General features: G+C 37.1%; 1 protein-coding gene across 2 annotated transcripts in view; it reads right to left on the reverse strand.

The window, feature by feature from the left end:
* LOC108710248 (protein lin-7 homolog A-like) overlaps positions 1-19,342 on the reverse strand; it is a 32,427-nt gene extending 13,085 nt beyond the window's left edge. Inside the window, exons 1-2 of one of the 2 annotated variants that reach the window (XM_041586284.1) lie at positions 19,222-19,342; positions 3,212-3,330 (exon numbers count right to left, since the gene is read on the reverse strand). In XM_041586284.1, the coding sequence (XP_041442218.1) occupies positions 3,212-3,330; positions 19,222-19,258 (156 nt within the window). In that variant the 5' untranslated portion in view covers positions 19,259-19,342. The remainder of the gene's footprint in view (positions 1-3,211; positions 3,331-19,221) is intronic. The other variant, XM_041586285.1, reaches the window with a different exon arrangement.
* Positions 19,343-21,204: the final 1,862 nt, after the last annotated feature.

The raw sequence follows: 21,204 nt of genomic DNA on the forward strand, positions 1-21,204 counted from the left end.
CCTACTTTGGCTTTTCTATTATCCATCTACTCTTATATTTATTATTTAATATTTCCCCCCCCCCAATAACCATCAATAAAAGAATCTAAACTGAAATCAGTATCAGTATACAGTATATACTCCTATAATACACAGCATCATTCTGATTGGCAAGCTAAGCACTGCAGGCTAATGTGAGTGGGAAAAGATGGAAATTACATATTTGGGGTGGGTAAGATATTTTAGTGGGTGTCTATATTATCAGCATGGTCCCTGTGATCCTTACAATCCTGTTCCTGGATTGTACACTGCAACAGTGATGCCTCCTATAACTGGAAACTTCGTGACCCCCCCCCCCATTGTATCCATGAAAATCAACAACCGAGTGTTAAGAAACATAAAATAAATATTGGAATCTCAAGTCAAACTTTATTTATTTTCAAACATCTTCATCTGTAAGAGTATTCTTTCCTTTTGTGTTTGTTATTCTTGTTTTCTGTCCACATACACAGATATGTCTTAAAAGCTATGATAATTTCATGGTCTGACCTTTTCATTGTTTGTATTCTATACATCATGTGTCTTTTAGTTTCTACAGAAGAACAACCTGTTCTCAAGTGTTCCTGGCGTTTTCTGGTACATTGTATTCAAGAGGTAAGATAATGTGTCCAGTTATTACTTTCCTCTGCATTAAAAATAAATTTGTTGCTGTTTTGCAGTCTACTTTACTGCTATAAGCCATTTTCAGATATCTGGGACATGGAGAACATTGCTGCCAAGGGAATTCTTCCTCAAAACAAAACAGAAATGAAGTAACAAAAAAAAATCTGAGGTTTTGATAACTATTCACCTAAATGATAAAAGCTCAGCTATTTCTGGAATAATATATGGGAGTGCTTGAAGCTTTATTTTTCCATTGCTAAAGTGCCATTTGCTTCAAAATGCTTGTGTTTATCTGATACTTTTTTCTTCTGGAATGAGGTGTAGAGGGCAGCCATTCCCCCAGGGGTATAGTAAATGTCATCATTAGTGTGTTAATGTACAGGTGGAACTTTTGTAGGTTAGAATGAATGGTCAAAGATACTGCATTTGTCGCTACTGCAACACTTCTTACTGCCAAATAAGTGACAGTAAATTAGTAAATCAAATTGAAAAATGCACAAAAGGTCCATCAGGCTCAACCTTTTCAAAACACTGTACAAGCTGATTGAGATGAAGGGCTGCGGGCAAAACGTCAGTTTAAAACAAAACCTTTTAGTAGTGTTATAACTAGTGATGGGCGAATTTGCGCCATTTAGCTTCGCTGAAAAATCGTTGAATTTCGCGAGAAATGCGCAAAACGGCGCCGGCGTCTTGTTTTTGACGCCGGCGCCCGTTTTTGATGCCGGCGCCTGTTTTTTCCGCGAATTTTCGCGGGCGTTTCACGAATTTATTCGCTGGCGGCGAATCGCGCAAATTCGCCGCAAATTTGCGCCTGCCGAATAAATTCGCCCATCACTAGTTATAACTGCCCAAAAGTAAGGCAATAAAGATATGATAAGCCTATGATTAAAGTGTGTGTAGGAATATCATATCATATATAGGGCCAATTGTAGCTTATACTTATCTAAATGCCACCAAGTCTTGAAAGCCTCACATAATGTGTAGGAAATCAGCAATTTGTCACAGTAAAAAGCACATTTTGGACCAGATTCAATTCAGTGAGAAAAAAAGGTATCTCATGGTTTATCACGTAAAAACTTATGGACGAGATTCAATTCTCCTAATTCGGTTCCAGTTTTTTGTCATAGCCTTCAATAGAGTTATCACATGATAAACCGTGAGATAAGTTTTTCTGAATTGAATTGCATCTCAATTGAATCTTGTCCATGAGTTTTCACGTGATGAACCTTTTTCTCACTGAATTGAATCTGGCCTTTGTATATGATGGAGCACTTATTTTAATCAAAGGCCGAGCAAGTGTCCCATTAGGCATAAAAAACATTAGGGGGCACATTTACTAAGAGTTGAATTTCGAAAACTTCGAAATTCGACCATCGAATTGTAGAAATAGTCGAAGTTTTTTTTGAGTGAATTTAGCCGTTTTCAATCGAATTCAAATCGGTTGATCGAACGTAGAAATTGTTCGAATCGAAAGATTCGAACGATTCTCAAAAAAAAAACCTTTGACTTCTAAAAACTTAGCCAAATACTGCCTATAGGTTCTAAGAGGTCCCCATAGGCTAATATAGCAATTCAGCAGGTTTAAGGTGGCATAGTGTCGAAGTCGAAATTTTTAAAAGAGACAGTACTTTGATTTTCGAATGGTTGAATATTCAAAGTTTTTTCAATTCAAATCGAATTTTGGCCTATTCAATGGTCGAAGTACCCAAAAATTACTTAGAAATTCGAAGTTTTTGAATTCGAAAATTCACTTTGAATTCACTTCGACCCTTAGTAAATGTGCCCCTAGGTGTGCTGTGCAGCAATATTTTAATGTTGGGGTCTTTGAATGCTACACACTTTCATAATAAACTGCGCATTAAACTATTGAGAAGACCCCACACATTTATATCTATGCTATTATATCTTTATTTTGGAGTCTTCACCAAAAATTAGCTTAACAGCAAAAAATCAAGCAAACACATTGAAGTGAATGGGTGTTTTTGTGAGCGACAATTTTCAAATCACATGACAATTCATTAAGGTCTATGGGAGTTTCCTAGCAGCGATAGAAAAATATTTCACTCATCCCTAGTCTGTATTAGTTAGGCAAGCATATTGGACATTTAACTTTTCAGAAGACCCCATGAGCTTTAAAGTCGTTTTGAGAAATGATTAGTAGTATTTTGGAGAACAGAAACAGCTTGCAGTTGACACACATACAACTCTTTTTCCTTAGCCCCACTGACTACCAATGACACCAGCTGAGCTTAGGTAGTATAAAATTGTGGTGTACATTTGTGGAGTAAATCAAAATACACACTTCACCACTTTTTACTTATGTATAAGATTCTTCCTGCTAAATTTCAGAAATGAAGACAGATAGTATAAAAAACAGGGGTAAGTAGAAACACACAGCTTCATACAGTAGTTCACATTTATTTTACACCACTTGTGATACAACCCTTGGCAAGGCATTTTGTAAATGCAGGTTTCTTAGCAATAAATAAATCTTACAAATCAAATAGTTTCTGCCTGCAGAACTGGGTAAGTGGTACTCTGTGATATGAAGCCATAAGAGTCACCCTACCTCTCTTATAGCTGTGCAAAATTCACTCTGCAGTACTTTTTTCAGCGATTGCAGCTTGTGTACTGGGAGGTCTCCTGATGTCTCCAACGTCTCTAACAGCTCTATAGCGCGTGCAACATCTGTTGGATTGAAGAAAAAAAAAACACACACACACATATAAGTACAAGGAATTCGATTGTTCAGCATATTTATGTAGAGGGAGATATCATCAGGTATACTTGGTGACTGTGATATAATTTTTATACCCGTTTCACTGAAACATATGCGTTATAAAAAACAAATATACCCCTTTTTGTAAAATGTGAGGATTTTGAAATCATTTTGCAATCACCCATACAAATCAATAAAGAATTAGGAATTACTGATCCGTTGTTATAGGTAACTAGACTATACTTGATATTGCTTTGCTCCTAAAAAGTTACAGCTAATTCACATGGGTCTAATTACATGTTTATTGCATCACTAAACAGATGTCAAATTCAAGGTTATACTTATATTCTGTGTGCTAAATGGATGTCATTTGCCCAGGAGTATACTAATAATTACAGGTGGAATGTAGATACACATACTGCAGGAATGTAGCACTAGGTGAATAGAGCAGGGGTCCCCAACCTTTTTTTACCAGTGAGCCACATTCAAATGTAAAAAGAGATGGGGAGCAACATAAGCATAAAAAAGTTCCTGGGGTTGCCAAATATGGGCTGTGATTGGCTACTGGTAACCCCTATATTGACTGGCAGCCTACAGAAGGCTCTGTTTGGTGATACACCTGTTTTTTATGCAACCAACACTTGCCTTCAAGCCAAGAATTCACCAATAAGCAGCTGCTGAGGTCACTGGGAGCAACATTCAAGAGACCAGAGAGCAATATGTTACTCACAATCCACTGGATGGGGATCACTGTCATATATAAAAGGCACTTTTTCTGCTTGAAGTGAAGGTTCCATGTTTGTGCAATTTTTACTTGCAAATGAAGGGAACAAACTGGGAAAGCTGAGTGGTTTTATAGCAAGTGATTTCCATCAAATCATATCAAATTAATGTTAAGATAAAGGCAGTGGCTTCATTGGGCAGTTCATTAGTCATTAATATGATCTGCTATTGCCTTTTTAAAGGTATTGCATTATGGATAGCACATGTAATAGCTTTCCAACAGTTTCCCAAATGAAAAAAACGTACCAAGCATTTTTTGTCATGGTGGACATATTATTTATTCTATATATCAAACATCAGGGTTTTGTGGATTTAATATTCATCAAGAAAACAGGCGTTAAAAGAATACAAACTATGCACTGCATCATTTTTCATGAATGTACTTAATGATGTATTATGAAACAAAACCACAGATTTGTTCCGTTCACAAAAGGAGAGGTCTTAAGGTTTTAAAGAATAACAATGCTCTGATTATTGTATGAGTGTGCCGCCTCCTGGTTGAAAAAGGTTCCCTGTCTCAAAGTGTCTAGAAATCATTACAGGAAAAAGTTTTTTTTTTAATCTTGTTCAGTCTAATTCCCCAAACACATTCTTTTTTTTATTAATGAACAGAATTGATGGCTACAGAATGTGCTTACAACACATTTGCTGAACCCTTGTGAATAAATCTTATGACATTAATTATATATTTACTCCAAAAAAAAAGATTGATTTTCTTAAATTATGCCATGGTATGATTTTTTAACTTGAATAAAAGGTATTATGTTTGTGGCATTGGAAATGCTTCCACATTAGAATGGCATCTTCTTTCATTATACAAAATACATTTTGGGTGGAGTGCCCCTTTAATACTGACGATACAGTAATTACAATTATACAGCTACAGCTAAAATGATATTATTTGCTGGTACGGTGCATTCCAATACCTGTTTTCTATAGTTCAATTGGCATAGTGCAATTAATATAAAAGACGCACAACTGGCAGGTAGGTACAAAGTCATTGCAGGGTTGTGCAGCTCAAATCTAACTGATAGAATGCAAGGTCAAAATAATTTTTAACACAGCCATATTATTCAATAAAATGTTCTATTTTCTCCATTATATCAAGTGAAAAGCTATTTCCAATTGTGTTGGATTCTACTTTTACAGTAAATTGCCACACAGACATTCTAACTAATTAGCTACTTTTTATGGCCATTTTCAGTTTAAATAGTTGGAGATTTATATTATTTGTGTGCCAGTGAATATGTTTACAAAGCTCATTGCTGGCAGCTCTTTTCACATTTCTGCCTTTATCAACAGCAAGCGTTTTATTTCTGGGTATGCTCCAAGTATGCTTTCTTCACATTATTTTCTACCAATATATTGGCAGCTATGCAATATTTTGCTAAATATTTATTACATTTATAATGTGATTATTTAAGGCACATAACTACATAACCAGTGCAATATGGGGGTCATTTCGGGTGCTTGTGCAGAAGTGTCTACATTTGACTGTCTGAATAAGACAAGGGGTGTTTATGTCTTCCAATGCAGCAAAGCTGACGCCACATGCCCACTTGGGCTCTTTGCACTAAATGCATACCTTCTGGTTTTCAAAAACTGCTCCTTATGTAATCTGAGGCAGCTACACCTTTGTTGAACTTTTAGGGTAAGGCCACACTGGGCGTTTTGGGGAGATTTGGTCGCCTGGCGAATAATTGCCTCGTCTTTGGGGCAACCAATCTCCCCAAATGCCTTCCCTCACTCTGCGCCGGCTAAAATGAAAAAACGCCGGCGCTAATCAGACGCGGTTTGTTTTCCGAAGTTGCCTAACCTTGACTACAAGCGGTTACCTTATCCACTGAGAGGGATCGCAGCAAACAGAGAGGTGAGCACCAAACTGTCACCCCTTAGACAGTGGTCGGACCAACTTTGGATGTCACTGTCAACATTTCACGATTGCAGCCTAGGCCCTAAAACGTGTGTTCTCCTGCTGAGCACCCAATACATCCCTGTTGGCTCACTGACAGCCTTATTGGCCTTACTCGTCACTGTAGAGGGAGCTCACTGCTGTCATGCAGGGGGGCCACCTGTCTATTTGATCGCCACAATATTTGTCAGTCGACTCCTTTTGGACGTCACTCTACAAAGAGACGCTCTGGTGGGAGCGCCGGGGTACAGTGAAACACCTCTCTTGCGCTTACTACCTTAAGGGCACCATCACACTGTGCTTGCGAAACCAATGCACCCAACGAGTGGTTGTCCAGGAGGACTGTGCTTTACAAAGTGAGGGAAGTAGTGCTGACCTTCCTGAACACACAACGCTACAATAAGACCATACTCTAATACCTTCAATGGGTTATGTGACTATTTGGTCCGTCGCTCTGTCAGGGCCCTGCCGACTGTCTCTGCAGCTCTCCCATTTTCACAGGTAACAGGATTTACATCCAAAGACAAAGGAGGGGGGGTTATAAGTACTCCCATATTTCATGGACCATATCCATCTCACATTATAGAGTTAGTAACAGCATCGGTAAGTCATGCGTTGATAAGGGACCCCATCGTGGTTACGGAAAAGTAAACATAAAAGTGCAATGAAAAATAAACAGAAATATAAAAAAGCAAAGACAGACTGGGACCTCAAACAAAACTTTACACCAAGTGAGGTCTAAGTTTGCAAAATATGAAGTTATAAAGTCATAATGCTGTAATAATACAATGGTATAGAGTCATTAACCCGATGGAAAGAAAAATCTGGTAAGGGTCACCAAAATGTTAATTACGTCCATAACAAATTATCGGTGGCATCATAATTTAGTAGAACGGGGTCATAGGGAGGGTTTCATTCAAGCCCTTTGGTGCCAGGGTGTCAAGCTTAAAAATCCACATGGATTCTTTTTGAAAAAGTAACAGGTCCCTATTGCCTCCTCTTCCATGTGCTAGTACATGGTCAATCATGTGCCTAAATTGAGGAGGGGTATGATTTTTAGTGAGCCATTGCTTGGATATGGGTTGAACCGCTTTGCCAGTTGCTTAAGCACTTCTGATTGTACAACAGTGATTGTTCATTCGTTCGCGGTAGGTTGTCGAGGCCTTTCCAATGTAATGTAATCCACACGGGCAGCAAACCATATAAACCACATGATCAGTGGTACACGTGACCCTGTGGTTAATTTTAAACTTAACACCCATTCTTGGGTGGATGAAGTGAGTCTGCTGTAACATGACTCTGCAGGTGAGACAATTGGCACATTTATGCATCCATTTTTTAAGGGTCTTTCCAGCCAAGTGGTCTTTTTCGCTGGGTCCTTGGATACATCCTTAACCACTAATAAATCACTGAGGTTCCGTCCTCTCTTGTATGCCATCATAGGGTCTCTGTTACCCAAAGACGGTAAATTGACATCGGGATTGATAATTTCCCATTGTTCTTTTAAAGCTTTTTTCACCTGGAAAAAGATAGTGTCAGGGGGGTCTTGGAGGCTAATCCCTTTTGTTGTAGGAGATCCTCCTGTGTATGGGCTTTAGCTCTTTCCAATTTCGCGTTAAGCGGTTATCTGTATGTCCTAATTAATGATTTGAATTTTTAACTAGAATTTTGGTCTTTACTTTTGGGGAAAACTCACAACCTTTTGCTATTTCAAACTGGCGAATGCCAAAGAGGCTGCTGTAAGATGCCATAGAAAAGTCACTATTTGTGGTCTGGCAAGAGACTGTTTGGACCTCTGTGTACTTGAAATGCCAGGGCCTCTTTTAAAGCACAGTGGGCCTGAGCATAACCGCAAAGTCAGAAATTACTCATTGCACAAAAATAAAAATGATAGGGTGATAGGAAATATCAACTGGGGTAAGCATATAAATGCTTCTTTTTTTAAAATCAGTTTTATGCCAAATTGGGCAATAATACATAAAGTTATGTCCAAAATTCTGTAATGGTATGTCCTCTTGTAAAATCTAGACTATAAGAGGCATATTTATCTAGGGTTGAATTTCGAATTGAAAAAACTTAGAAATTCGAATTCAAAAAGACCAACCGAAATTAAGTTGAAGTTTTTTTGTGGTTGAATAGGTTAGTTTTAGATCTAATGGGTCCGTATTCGACTGAATTCGAATCGTACGAATAGAAGGAATAGCTCATTCGAACTAATTCGATTCGAAACCTTTGATTTTTCAAAGTCCACCAATTGACTACAAATAGGTTCTAGGAAGTCCTCCATAGGCTAAAACAGCAATTTGGCAAGGTTTTAGATGGCGAATGGTCAAGGTTGAATTTTTCAAGAGATAGTACATGATATATTTTGATATTCAAATTTTTGCATTTTTTTTTTCAAATTCTAATCAAATTCGGACTATTCCCTAGTCGAAGTACACAAAAAAATCTCATTCGTAAATTCACCTCGACCTTTGTTTAATGTTCCCCTAAATGTGATGAACATTCAGAGTTTATCTTGATACAGTATGACGGCCTAATTCTCAACAGGTATTCTGGTTCAACTTCAGGGCTTTAAAATATCCACACGTGCTGGGAACCAGCAGAAAAGCAGATTAAGGTGACTTTCACACAATATTCTTTCTTCTCAAAATATGGACTACTTGGTAAGTACTACTCACCATAAATTTAAAAGAATGTGAGAAAATAAAAAGTGTTTGTGTGAAGAATATTCCATTCTGCTTACATACATTTGTATAAGAACACCTTGTCTCCTTTGCCCTTGTCCTCTGAACACCTTTTTACATTCATTTTCTGTTTTCAGTGGTTTCTGAGATATTAGTTTAGACAGTTTTAGATTGGTAATACCAGCCTTACAACTCAGCAGCTCTCTGTGAAGGTCAGAGTGTCCTAAAGCGACCCTAAACAGTATTTTTTATAACTCCTATCTATAAAATAATTGTAAGCGTAAGTTTGCATCAAAAATTTTTTGGGATCCCCATTAACGAAGACAATCTACATGAACATCAATAAAACTGCACCATTAAGTCGCTATTAAAAGATTATGTTCTGTTGCAAAAGTTATAACAGAATGGAACATTTTGTTCTGCAAACACGAGCTATAAGCTCATTATTTGCTTTTTCTTGTTAAAATAAATAAGACAGTCTGTGACTAAATATAAATATGGGTGGCAAATTGATCAACAAGAAATCTGATCAGTGCCACATAGAAGGTTACAGATTTAATTAAGGAATATTGGCCTGAAACATAGTATTTGTACTTGAATAGAGAAGTGAGAAGTTTACAAAGTGGTGATAAATGCAACATTTTCTAACTGGACTAGTGGGTTAGTTTAGTACCACAGGGTCAGCCTTACTTTAAGTTTGATATTGTAAATATCTATTGCAGGGCCAGAACTGAAATACGCTTCACTGGTGAAGCAGATACGGCTGTAAGATTGGACATGCTCAGTGTGCTCTGGGCTACTGCTGACAAGCTAGGCATCATAGCCACTTCTATCACAAAAACTGATGCAACAGGGTTGGTTATTGCAGAATGCATTGATAATTATGCTGCCTGGTAATGTAAAGCTGAATTAAAAACTATATTGTGAGTGGCTTCACAAATTAAGGTGACTGCAAGGAAGTGAATACCTATTACCCCCCCCCCCAAACATAATATCCAATGAATGACTCGGACTTGTGGGTGAAGGTCGGTCACAGCTTTATTAGAATGTTTTATCCAGTGATCCATGCCCATTTGTAAACACGTCTATGCAACCGAATACCTTTTATTTATAACCACTTCAGACAAAACCAGAAGCAATGTCAGCCATTGCAAGAGCAACAGGCATAGGAAAACCATCTTTTCCCATATAATAATAATAATAATAATAATAATAATAATAATTATTATTATAATAATAATAATGATAATAATAATAATAATAATAATAATAATAATTATAATAATAATAATAAGGCAAGCATAAAAAATTCAGCTGTGGCAATCTTTTAACAACTGTTAAACATAGAAATAAAGGAACAATATGATGTGTACACAAACATTACTAATAACCCAACCCGTGTCTACCAAAAAAAACCCAGTATGCTCATTGTATGGAGAGAAACTTTCCATGCATTGATGGTGGGTTAGTGGGGTTCTGCTGCTCTACACTGTTGAAAGATGGCACTCAGTGCCTTAGGGGATGGAGGTACAGCGGTGTTGTTGCACTGGCAGATGTAAGGGGAGAGTAAGGTAAGGAAAACAAAATTGCTCCCTGCTGAACCTGGCTAAGCACAGTGCAGCCTTTGAAACTGCCATCAACCCAGAGCATGTGCTGTTGATCAGAAAAAATAAAATGGAAAGATACTGGGGCATTCAAAGGCACAGATTTTCACTGATAAAGGCCTGCAGTGACCTTTTGCCTCCAACCACTAATTGGAAACTGATATTGATTTGTCCAGTAAAGTAATTGGGTGATGTTGGCTATTGTACTAGTGGCAGTTTGCATCTATGTTCATAGAGGAACACTTATGGGCTTTGGCACACAATGCATTTTACTTACTGCTACTCAGTAGTACTTTTGGGTGACAATCTTAGGTCATGGGCTGCTTCCTATTTGAATTCAGTCCTAAGAACCAAATGGAAATCCTTGATATCTTTAACCCTTTTAATTAGTAAGTGTTTATAGTAAGCATTGTGTCCTAAAGTTCTTTAAAATTAGCTGTTTTCTAGATGTAAAAAAAATCATCTGTTTGGACACTAAATTTGCTAAAAAATATCTGAAATGACCTGATATATTATTACTGGAATGCCATTAATGCTTGCATGCATGTATTAACTGAATGACTCCTCAAAGCAGAATGCTTCCCTGAATAATAGTTAGTGATAGATATGGGTATATTTAATTTATGTGAAGGTATGGAGGGGTGTGTGTATGGATGCTAGGTTTGATTTGGAGGGGTTGAACTTGATGGACTTTGTCTTCAACCCCGATTTAACTATGAATAAAGATTTCCAGATTACCTTGTCTTGACTCTTCATGATTATTTATGTTTCCCCGAGGAACAAGTACAAGAGTGCTCCCCTTAGTGCTCATTCAGGCTGCACTTCTGCCCAGGGGAATGGCTGCGCAGTCTGGAGTCATGTGCATAGCTCGGTGTCAGCAGGGCTAACCTACAGTAAGGAAAGGGCCCAGTTGTGTACTGTGGGCCCTTAAACTAAACACAGAGACCTGTGATAATAAAGTAACGAAGGACAGCAGTGGGCTCAAACATGGCAGATTGTGGACATTTATGTACTTTCTTAGTATTAATACCTATAAATAACATGCCTGTTAAATAGCATGCATTCTCATTGCTTGCGTTGTTATAATTTAATGTTTGTATACAGATATGTCCTTCCAGGACAATGCACTGTTCTAGGGAGAGGATGGGTGTAATGGGTTTCCATAGTTGATATTTTCATTGTTGTCTAAGTACGGCGAAAAAAAGTTGTGTTCAAACAATATTGTTTATTGATAGACTACATTGAATACAAGCTTTGAGCACTGCTATTTAAATGTCTTTATGATCCATTTTACATTAAACATTTTCGTGATTGTTTCTTTTCATTTTTTTTGGCTTGCGTGTTGCTAGACAACACTTGGCGGCCATTGATCAAAGACTTGGGAATGTATGATCTGCTATGCTCTCTGTATTTTACAGTGTGCAGAATATAGAAATACTGTACATAGCGAAATAGAGCATGGTGCACACAGCGATAATATCTTAAAATATACAGTACATGTGAAATGAGACAAGGCAAAACAATTATCAAAAATGTTGTAGTCTGATTCTTTCATATTGAGATATGGGCACCTCCAGGCCCAAAACCACACTGTAATAATGATTCACTTCACTGTGAAGAGCCTGAAGTCGTAATTTCACTTTATCAAACTTTCATGGCAAAAGTATGCTCTCTTTTTATAATAAAAGTTTGATGATATGAAATGTCATCCTCTGGCTTTTCGCAGTGCAGTTTATCCTGATTAGCAAAGCTCTAGTAGTCATGATGAAATATCTTAAATAATCACAGCAGTATGTACTGCCACTACTGATAAATATGAATGAGATGACCAAACCAAATGTAATTGATTCAGGAATTGAACGTATAAGGGAAAAAAATCCCAATTTTTTTTCAAAATAAAAGTTACATCATTGTCTTTGCAATGTAAACTTCCACATGTCAAACTCGCCAATATTATAGCTCTTCTAATATTTTCATTAGCAACTTAATAAAACATAAGGGTAAATGAGAAACCATTCCAACACAGTTCTTTCCCATTACTTTGAAAGTACTCTCACTATTCACACAAGTCACATAGTAGCATATAATGGATACTGACAAACAAAACAAGGAAAGATTTTATGAGGCCAAATCCCTGTTTGATACGGATTTTATTTGCAACCCACTTTAGAAATGGCAAACATTCTTTGTGTCTATATTCCCAAATAGCTTTGGAAAATGTCAAAACTGAATTTCTAACAGACTACAGATAAAGAACGAACTTTGCACTTTTAGTAATCATTTACTGCATTATCAATATTGTGAAAAAAATAAATTTCTAAAATGAAGGTTGACGTATGCCCATTGGTGCATTTAATCTCTGACAGGTACAACACAGTTTCTCTGTTCCATAGAGCTAAGTTATAAGTGTCAGTTGGAAATAATGTTCCTTATGAAATGTCACTAGTTGTCAAACAATCACCCCCCCCCCACACACACACACACACACACACACACTGATGCCAAGCAAGAATGCCTTCCCAAAGGCTGTTATAGCAGCAAAAAGAGGACCAATTCTTATAAATACCTTAGGTTTTAGAATGAGCTTTGGACAGGCAAGTGTCTGGATATCGTTGTTCATAAAGTATAGCTATCATCACTATCAGCCTAGTCATTGATCAAAACTACTGAGTTTGATATTTTCTGTAGCTCAGCCTGCAGAGCTTCTCAACCAGAACTGGTTAGTGGTCGCAGAATAAAGGACCATGCGCTCCAAAGTTTGCCATAGATGTAGTAACCCACAGCAAATAACTAGCAGGTAGAATCCCCTGGTTATCTGTTTAAAGGCAAACGGGCAAATAGGTTGCTGTGGATTACTAGACCATGGCAAAGTTGTGATTTAATTTACATGTCTATGCAAACAGGCAGATGTGAGTCTCCCGCACTCTAGGCTATAAGCAACACATTTTGTGCCCAGTAGGCTCTTAGTCAAGGGTTCATGACTTGTGGTACTTTTCTTTTTTTGAAAAACTTAGTTTATATGTCCTCATGATAGAACTGAATACTATAACAGTTTGTTTCCAAAAATAACCCGGGTCCAGCCTAAATTGCTATAAGCTTGTGCTTCAGTTTGGTCAAGATATATAATGCTTGAACTTCAGAAACCTAGGGGCTGATTTATTAAGCCACAACTTTTTCAGATTGGCTTATTTGCCATGAAAAATCCAAAAAAAGTCACAAAAAAGTGCGACTTTTTAGGGATGTATTATGCAACAAAAACAACAATTCTGAATGCAAAAATACCACATATTGGATATTTTTTTATGCTGGCTTTTGTGTGACAATATGAAAAAGTCACAGTTTTCTTGAATTTTCATCCTTTTTGAACAATGAGTGAGCTGAACAGGGCAGTGCTGTCTAGCAACTCTGTCTAAAATTGAGGGATATTGGTAGTTTGAGTTACAAAGTTGGATTTTATACACCAATGTTACTTTTAATCAATATTCACATGAAGTAATTGCATTCATATTTATCCCTGCCCATTGGCCGCAGCAAAAAAATCATTGAAGACACATTGCTCTGTTGATATATTGAATTTTGTTCCCTTTTGTTATATTCTGGGTACATTATACATATCAATGGAATTATGCAGACAACAGGACAGCTTTTCTGTAGCTCACTCTGCAGACCTTCCCAGCTCAATGTGGTGACTGGTTGCAAAATAAAGGATCATATTTTCAGGGGGTAATGTAGTAATACATGCAAAGTCTGCTAAAGGTCTAATAACCTACAGCAACCAGTCAGGAGGTAGCATTTACTGGCCACCTGTTTAAAAGCAAATATTTGATTGGTCACCCTGGTCATACTGAAGCCCTAGGAATACCGTCTTGCCAATGACATCTTTGAAAGAAATACTGTAAGTATACTGATGAACACTTGCCTTTCTTGAAGCTCCTACAATCTAATTTATTTTATATTTATGTTGTATATGGTTCTTTTATTTTGGATTAAACATCTAACAATATTGAATGCCCAGTGTATTTTATTGAGCCATTATGGAGACATTGCAATGTTCTGATTTCTAATGGCTTGCCATCTGTTCATACAATTGCTTGAAGGGTGGAATTAATACATTTACTGTGCATGGTTAAAGGAAAATGACACACAGTGACGCTGATTAATAAAATAAAGCACAATGACATACAAAATATTACAATTAAATGAATATGAAGGAATTACTAATATAGTGGCATCAGTCCTACCACATCCACATAGATATATTGCGCCTTATAAAATGGTGTACTGGCAGATCATTCTCCATTTATATGCAGTAAATACCCCATTGCATAATACAGGGAATTTAGTATGGAAATAGGTCATTTATCCGACTAGCAATGAAATCAAAGCAATGTTCCCAAATATGGTTTACAGATGAACTAAATCTAAGTAAAATTACATTTAAAACCAGATCACACACAATGTGACATTTCAGAAATCCCAGTGCTAATTCTCTTGCACTGCAGGCAAAAAGCAACAGCCGTAACACAGGTGTTGCAGAGAATATTGCAGAACCAAGAGTGCAACATTTATATACAATAGAGGAATATTTGGGCATGTGGAGGTGGGGCACATCTTTTCTCATGTATAAGTAAAATAGCTGGACCCCTGGGGGTGTAATAGGACTCCCCCAAATTTCCAATGTACTGGGATTACCTATTGCAATTGTAAAGGCAATACAGGCTCAGATGGCTTGACGAATGTCTATAGACATTGTGGATACTTCCGTTTTTTAAATAAATCAATTTATAGTGTCTATATAAAGGCAATAAAAAAAATCTAATTTTTAATTGTGAGTTGCATTGCATTGGATTATTTGGATCTACCAGTGATGTCTGAAAGATACTTCTGAAAGCCAAGGTTAAAGATTAATTACAGTAAAAGGTGAGGGGTGTTCATCATAGGTATTCATGGAACTTTGGCTGAATGGCAAAGCTTAAAATAAAGCTAAAACCTTTTGATGTGCAAATGTTACCATTGTAAATTTAAGGGTGATTTGAACCAAAATATTCCCTAAAACACTGTCCTATAGGGTGAAAATCCCCCATTGGAATTTACATTATAACCTTGGGTGCTCCACATAATCTTTACTCTCCTGCTGTGATACCACTTAAACTTTCTTCCTATCCCAGGATTCCTAATGTTTGCTTAGGAAAGAAACCTGGCATACACATAGTTCATTAAATATCATCAAATACAAATTGTTCATCAAGTATCAATTTCATATTAAAGTGTAAGTTCACATAAAAAAAACATTTCCTATTTTGTAAAAGCCATCCAATCATCTTTCCAAGGGTGTTATATATTTTGTAGTGTTAGTGGAATTAACATATTCAAGCCAATGTTTAAAGGGGACCCGTCACCCAAAAAAATTATTTAGAATCCTATTTAATCACATTAATCAAGCAAAATGAACTTTAATTACACTATATAAATTATTTGAATCTTGTTTCCTTTGGTCGGGGAATTCATAATTATAGCAAGCAGGCAGGAGCCATTGTGTGCACACTGTTATTAATGCAAGCTTTGCATCATCTCAGAATCTTGTGCACCAGAATGGGGGGCCTGATGTCCATCCCCATGTCCTGGTTACACAATTAAACAGTGAAGAGAACGGGGGAAGGTGCGGAGAGCAGTGACATCTAGGAAGTGCTGAATGGAAAGTGAAAGTAATTGTCTGCCCCTTCTCTATGCCTAAGGCATAGAGGAGGGGCAGACAATATTTGATTGACAGCTGAGATAATTAAATGAGCTTACAACAGCTATGAATACTTTAATAAAAAATAGAAACTGGATTTCATGTTTAAATTGAAAAGGACTTTTATTATACAGATTTGGGTCTGGGTGGCAGGTCCACTTTAAATCTAGTTTTGTGATTGTCATAATCAATTTTCAAGATAAATATACTGCTCTTCCTATACCATTCACCCCTCTGCCCTACTAATAACAATGTCATTAAGCACCATTTTTTAGGCCAGATTGTAACCCTACTCTAATCGGAACCAGAACTACTGAAAAAATGTATAGATTGTGTTATTTGTACAAAAAATGTAGGAAAAAACACTCTGTTCAATCATTTGTATCCTTAAAAATGGTTTCACATTTATCTGAGACAAACTTGAATTTCTTGAATTATACATCTCCGACATCTAAAATATTTCTGCACAGGTTCTATCCTATTTATCGTAAGGTGTGTCTGACTGCTAGCCTCCGTGACCATAGCATCCACACGGGCACTGAGGCTAGCAATCAGGTCACACTCTATAGTAAATAAGATAGAACTTGCAAGTGAAATAGATTTAACGACAAAAATAGCATATAAAACAGCTATTATTTGTCCTGGAACACCTCTGCTAACCAGGTAATTACATAACAAATATATGGCGCAGAGATCTCCTGCTAAGCCGAGTGCTATGTGTAGCCCACATGCCCATCAATTACATTAAACACATCAACCAACACAACAGCCATATACCGTAGATAGACTATAATGCTTTATGTATCCTGTTTAATAACCACAAAAGGAAATCCATTATAAAGGTAGCATGAGGATATTTATTTTCTATTTTCAATTGTTAAAGGATATCTATATATATATATATATATATATATATATATATATATATATATATATATATATATATATATATATATATATATATATATATATATATATATATATATTAAACATTCTTCTGAACATTGTTGCAATGCACTTCTGTATTTAGTGATTTTAAAGATTTCTGCTTTCTGCTGCTGATATTGGTATTCATCTCAGCAGCACTGACCTCAGAAACAAGTACTTTTCAGAGGAAGCAAGTGAGAGCATTGGGGCTACTTCAGATCCCTGACAAGGCCAAATAGTTAACAAGCAGGGGATTTAGAAAGCACTGCTGGACTGGAAGGAAGCAGTTATTTCTCTCTGGCTGTCAGTGCAGATTTAAAATGGGAACAGAGAGAGCAATATGCAGGGTGATGTCTCTTTGGAGAGACCACATGAAATTCTTGGGCTGCCATCGCAACAGGTCAAAATAAAGGTTGCTGAGCTGCATCTGGTATTGGCAGCATAAAACTGCTAATATTTTTCAAACTATTAAAACAGAAAATTAAACTACATTGCAAAAGTGCTCTGAAGAGCACTATATGCAACAATTTTATATTTTTTCTTTAGATCCCTTTAAACATTATTGAACAACCACATATTATCTTTGGTTGAACTGAGCAAGAAAAAAAATACTTTTCTTGTTTTCCTGAGTAAGATGGTAACACAAATGAATCCTTTCATAGCAAATATATTAATCCCAGCATCCTCAGAAGTCCGCTACAACTTGAAAGGCCTGCCCATTTTAATAATGATGCCTGCAGATTATTGCATGCCCTTTTAGCTGTGAAAGGTTTGGAATAAAAGCAATAATCTTCATTTCATAGTCCAGTGATTTTTTTTTCCACTTTTTATTTTTCCTTTTTCTGATGAGCAGCCTCCACTGTGCAATTTTGCTGCTCTACTGGATCTTATAAATCAAAGTTGATCACCGCCGCTTGGCTCTTGAATACACAATTCAAATTCCTCCTAAAAATGCATGCAATGCACAAAACACCTGACTTGTAACATAAGGCAGCGTAACAGCATTTGAAAGGCAGGGAAGACATGCCAGGAAGTTCTATTTCACTAAAGATACTTGGAAAATATTCAGAATGGAAACAGTACACGCTAAATCTACCAACTTTTTTAAGTATTTTCTAGGAACCAACAAGGACAACATTTTTTAAAATCACATATTTAATTGGTGGTGCTGGGTGAAATGCATGGCCTGTTCTCTTCTGTCATGTTTTTTTTTTGTATCTATACCATTAGCAGTGTAAATTAGAAAGTGAGCTAAGCATCTCATTATAACACTTCATGGATTTCCTACTTACAGTTGTTGCTGCACTACAAATCCCAGCATTCTTTCATAGGCCATCAGGGGATAATGGGGAATGGGGTTTAACATTTGGTATTAAACACACTGAATATCTCATTAGCTTCAACAATATAATGCATTGTATAGTGTACCCATATCAGTTGCTGTGTTGTATTTCTTTAGTTGCCAAATAATAATTTTCTTAATTGTTTAATGTCATTGAATCATGGATTTAAAATAAAATGTATGTTCAAATCAGCGGCTGAAGTTGAGCTTTGGGCTCAGCTACATGCTACATCTCATTTTTACAATTCACTTTCTACTTTCCAAGCTGTTTACAGTGTTTTAATTGAGTCATTTCAAGTTCACTTCTCTTCAATGTCTGATTACTGTGGCTCTGCACTTCTCTTCTCTCTCTCTTTTTTTTCATCAGTCCGTTCTTCCACTCTACTACACTCTGTCCTTGATCTTCCCCCTTCATTATCTCCTGCAGGTGCACTAATGCAATAATGCCTTTTTCTCATCAACCTAAGAACATCTAGCCCCTGAGAAACTTCACGGCTTTATATAGATATATTTCAAATCAATAAGCCTACCCAAGTAATCTTCGGATCCCCAGCCAATGAATGACCCTTTAACAGCAACAGACAAGAAGTCAATGGTAATAACAAACCCCATAGCATTAGCAAGCTGTCCCATTGCATGCAGTGTTTGCTTTTAGCTTCAAATGTAAGACCCTGTGCTAATAAATATTCATTGCCAGGCCAACCATTTGCATTGCTGAAGAATCCATAGAATATTGAGGCAGCCTTTTCTAATTAAAGACATGTTTTTTTCTCTTCTTGGAATAAATATTTTAAGGAGCATATGCAGACAAAGCTCCCCTTGCACATCATATTCAAGTGACAGAGCATTAGTAAATGCATGCATGTCCTACCTCTGTCCAATGTCAGGGGCTGGACCACTGTCGCCATGTCTGTTGTTGGATGCAGAGTGACGCTCAGTGCTCACAGCCTCAGCAGCAGCAGCAGCACACAAGCTAGAGTGATAAAAAGGGAAAGGGGGAGGGGAGAGGGAGAGAACGAGAGAGAGAGAGAGAATGTCATCTCACAGAGACAGATAAAAGGAACTATTAACTTTATTTTCCTCATGAATACATAGACATATTTATGAAAGAATATTGCTAGTACTCCAGTAAAGAACAGTAAAATGACCACAGAGCACAAACAGCCATTAAACTGGGGCCACCACCTCTCTGTAGCATCTGACGGACGACACAATGCATTTTGTGGGTTAAAATTGCTGATTGATGCCTTTTATGAGTCATGCTATTTTTAAATCATTAAAGGTTGCCATGGTAACAAACGTGAGGTTTACTGCGATCATCCTTACCTGGGTAGTTCGTGAAATAGTTTACTAAACCGTTCTTACGTTTAAGCGCACATACTGTGTATGCTGGGCTTGAAGAAATAACCTGTGATGAACCAAATCTTGTATTTGGCAACCTCATGAAGTTGTTGCATATGCATATGTATGTAAAAAAAAATCTTGGGTTGCTTTAGAACTACAACACCCAGCATCTTGCTTGGTCATCTGCCTGAAGATGCTGGGAACAGATGGTTACTAACCCTGGCATAAAATATCAATAAACGGGATTCTAAAGGGGATTTTCAGATATTTTAGGTTGAGCTCTTCTTACAGATCTACAGAAAGTTAAAATATTTGCATCACTATTTGTGAGCTAACAATTCCTTATTTCACCAAACCTAAACTAATGTGGATTAGCAGCAGTTGCACCACCTATATCATGCCACACCAGTTGTTCATTAGACTATTAGTGTGGTGTGACATGAGTGACATGTTTCAGCTTTCTCTTCTGTCTTCCCAACTAAAGCAAGATATATAGAGGATGTGTTCCATTTTGTAAAAGAAAAGGATAAGTCAATGTGAAGGTCTGTGATCATATAAAGGAAACCTGCCTAACTGCTAGATGCAGAAATCCAAGATGGCGATCGAACCAGCCCCTGGATCAGCTTTGCATTAGAAATTCATTTTGCTAACCCCTTATTTTCTTCCTTGCTGGAAAGGCATCCAACCCTTTCATAAAGCTATGTAATGTATATGTTAGTATAGTTACTTCAGGAAGAGAATTCTAAAAGTTCTCGGCTGTTACTGTAAAAAAAAAAAAATGTTTACCCTTTATGATGGAACCCTTTGTCTTCTCATCTCAATGCATTGAATTAAGCATAAAAACGTTAATTGTATTGCCCCTTTATATGTTTCTACAGAGATATATTATCCACACTCAAGTGCCTCTTCTCCACTGTAAACAATCCCAAGTTGACAACTTTCAGTGCCTCTCTAATTCAATATGGCATTTGAGCACTGGACATTAAAAGTGTATATCCTAGATGAGGCCTTGCCAATGTTTTGTAAAAAAGTGAGATTCTCCTCCCATGAATCAAGACAATTCTTTGCATGCCCTTCATGCTGCTGACTTGCATTGCTGGCTAAAGCACGTCTTTTACACCCAGGTCCTTCTCCATCAAGATTTGCCTAACTTGATCTCATTAAGGGTATAAGTGGTTATCATATTCTTAACTCCCAGGAGTATAATCTTACATTCATAAACACTGAATCGCAGTGTAGCTCACCCACCACGATTGCTTGTTTGTCCATATCCCCCTGCAAGAAGGACACCATGGATGAATGTAATGGTCCTGCATACTTTTGTGCCATCTGGAAACACTGATACATTGCAGACAAAGACCTCTGCCAGGTCATTAATAAACTAATTAAATAAAAGTGGACCAAATACAACCCCCCAGCAGCCCACTAAGAATTACAGCACATAGAGAATGTACCATTGACAACACCCTCCGTATGCAATCCACATAGAAAAAGTAAGTGAACATGAGAT

Source organism: Xenopus laevis, chromosome 3L (assembly GCF_017654675.1).
Source record: "Xenopus laevis strain J_2021 chromosome 3L, Xenopus_laevis_v10.1, whole genome shotgun sequence".
In the NCBI taxonomy this organism is placed as follows: Eukaryota; Metazoa; Chordata; class Amphibia; order Anura; family Pipidae; genus Xenopus; species Xenopus laevis.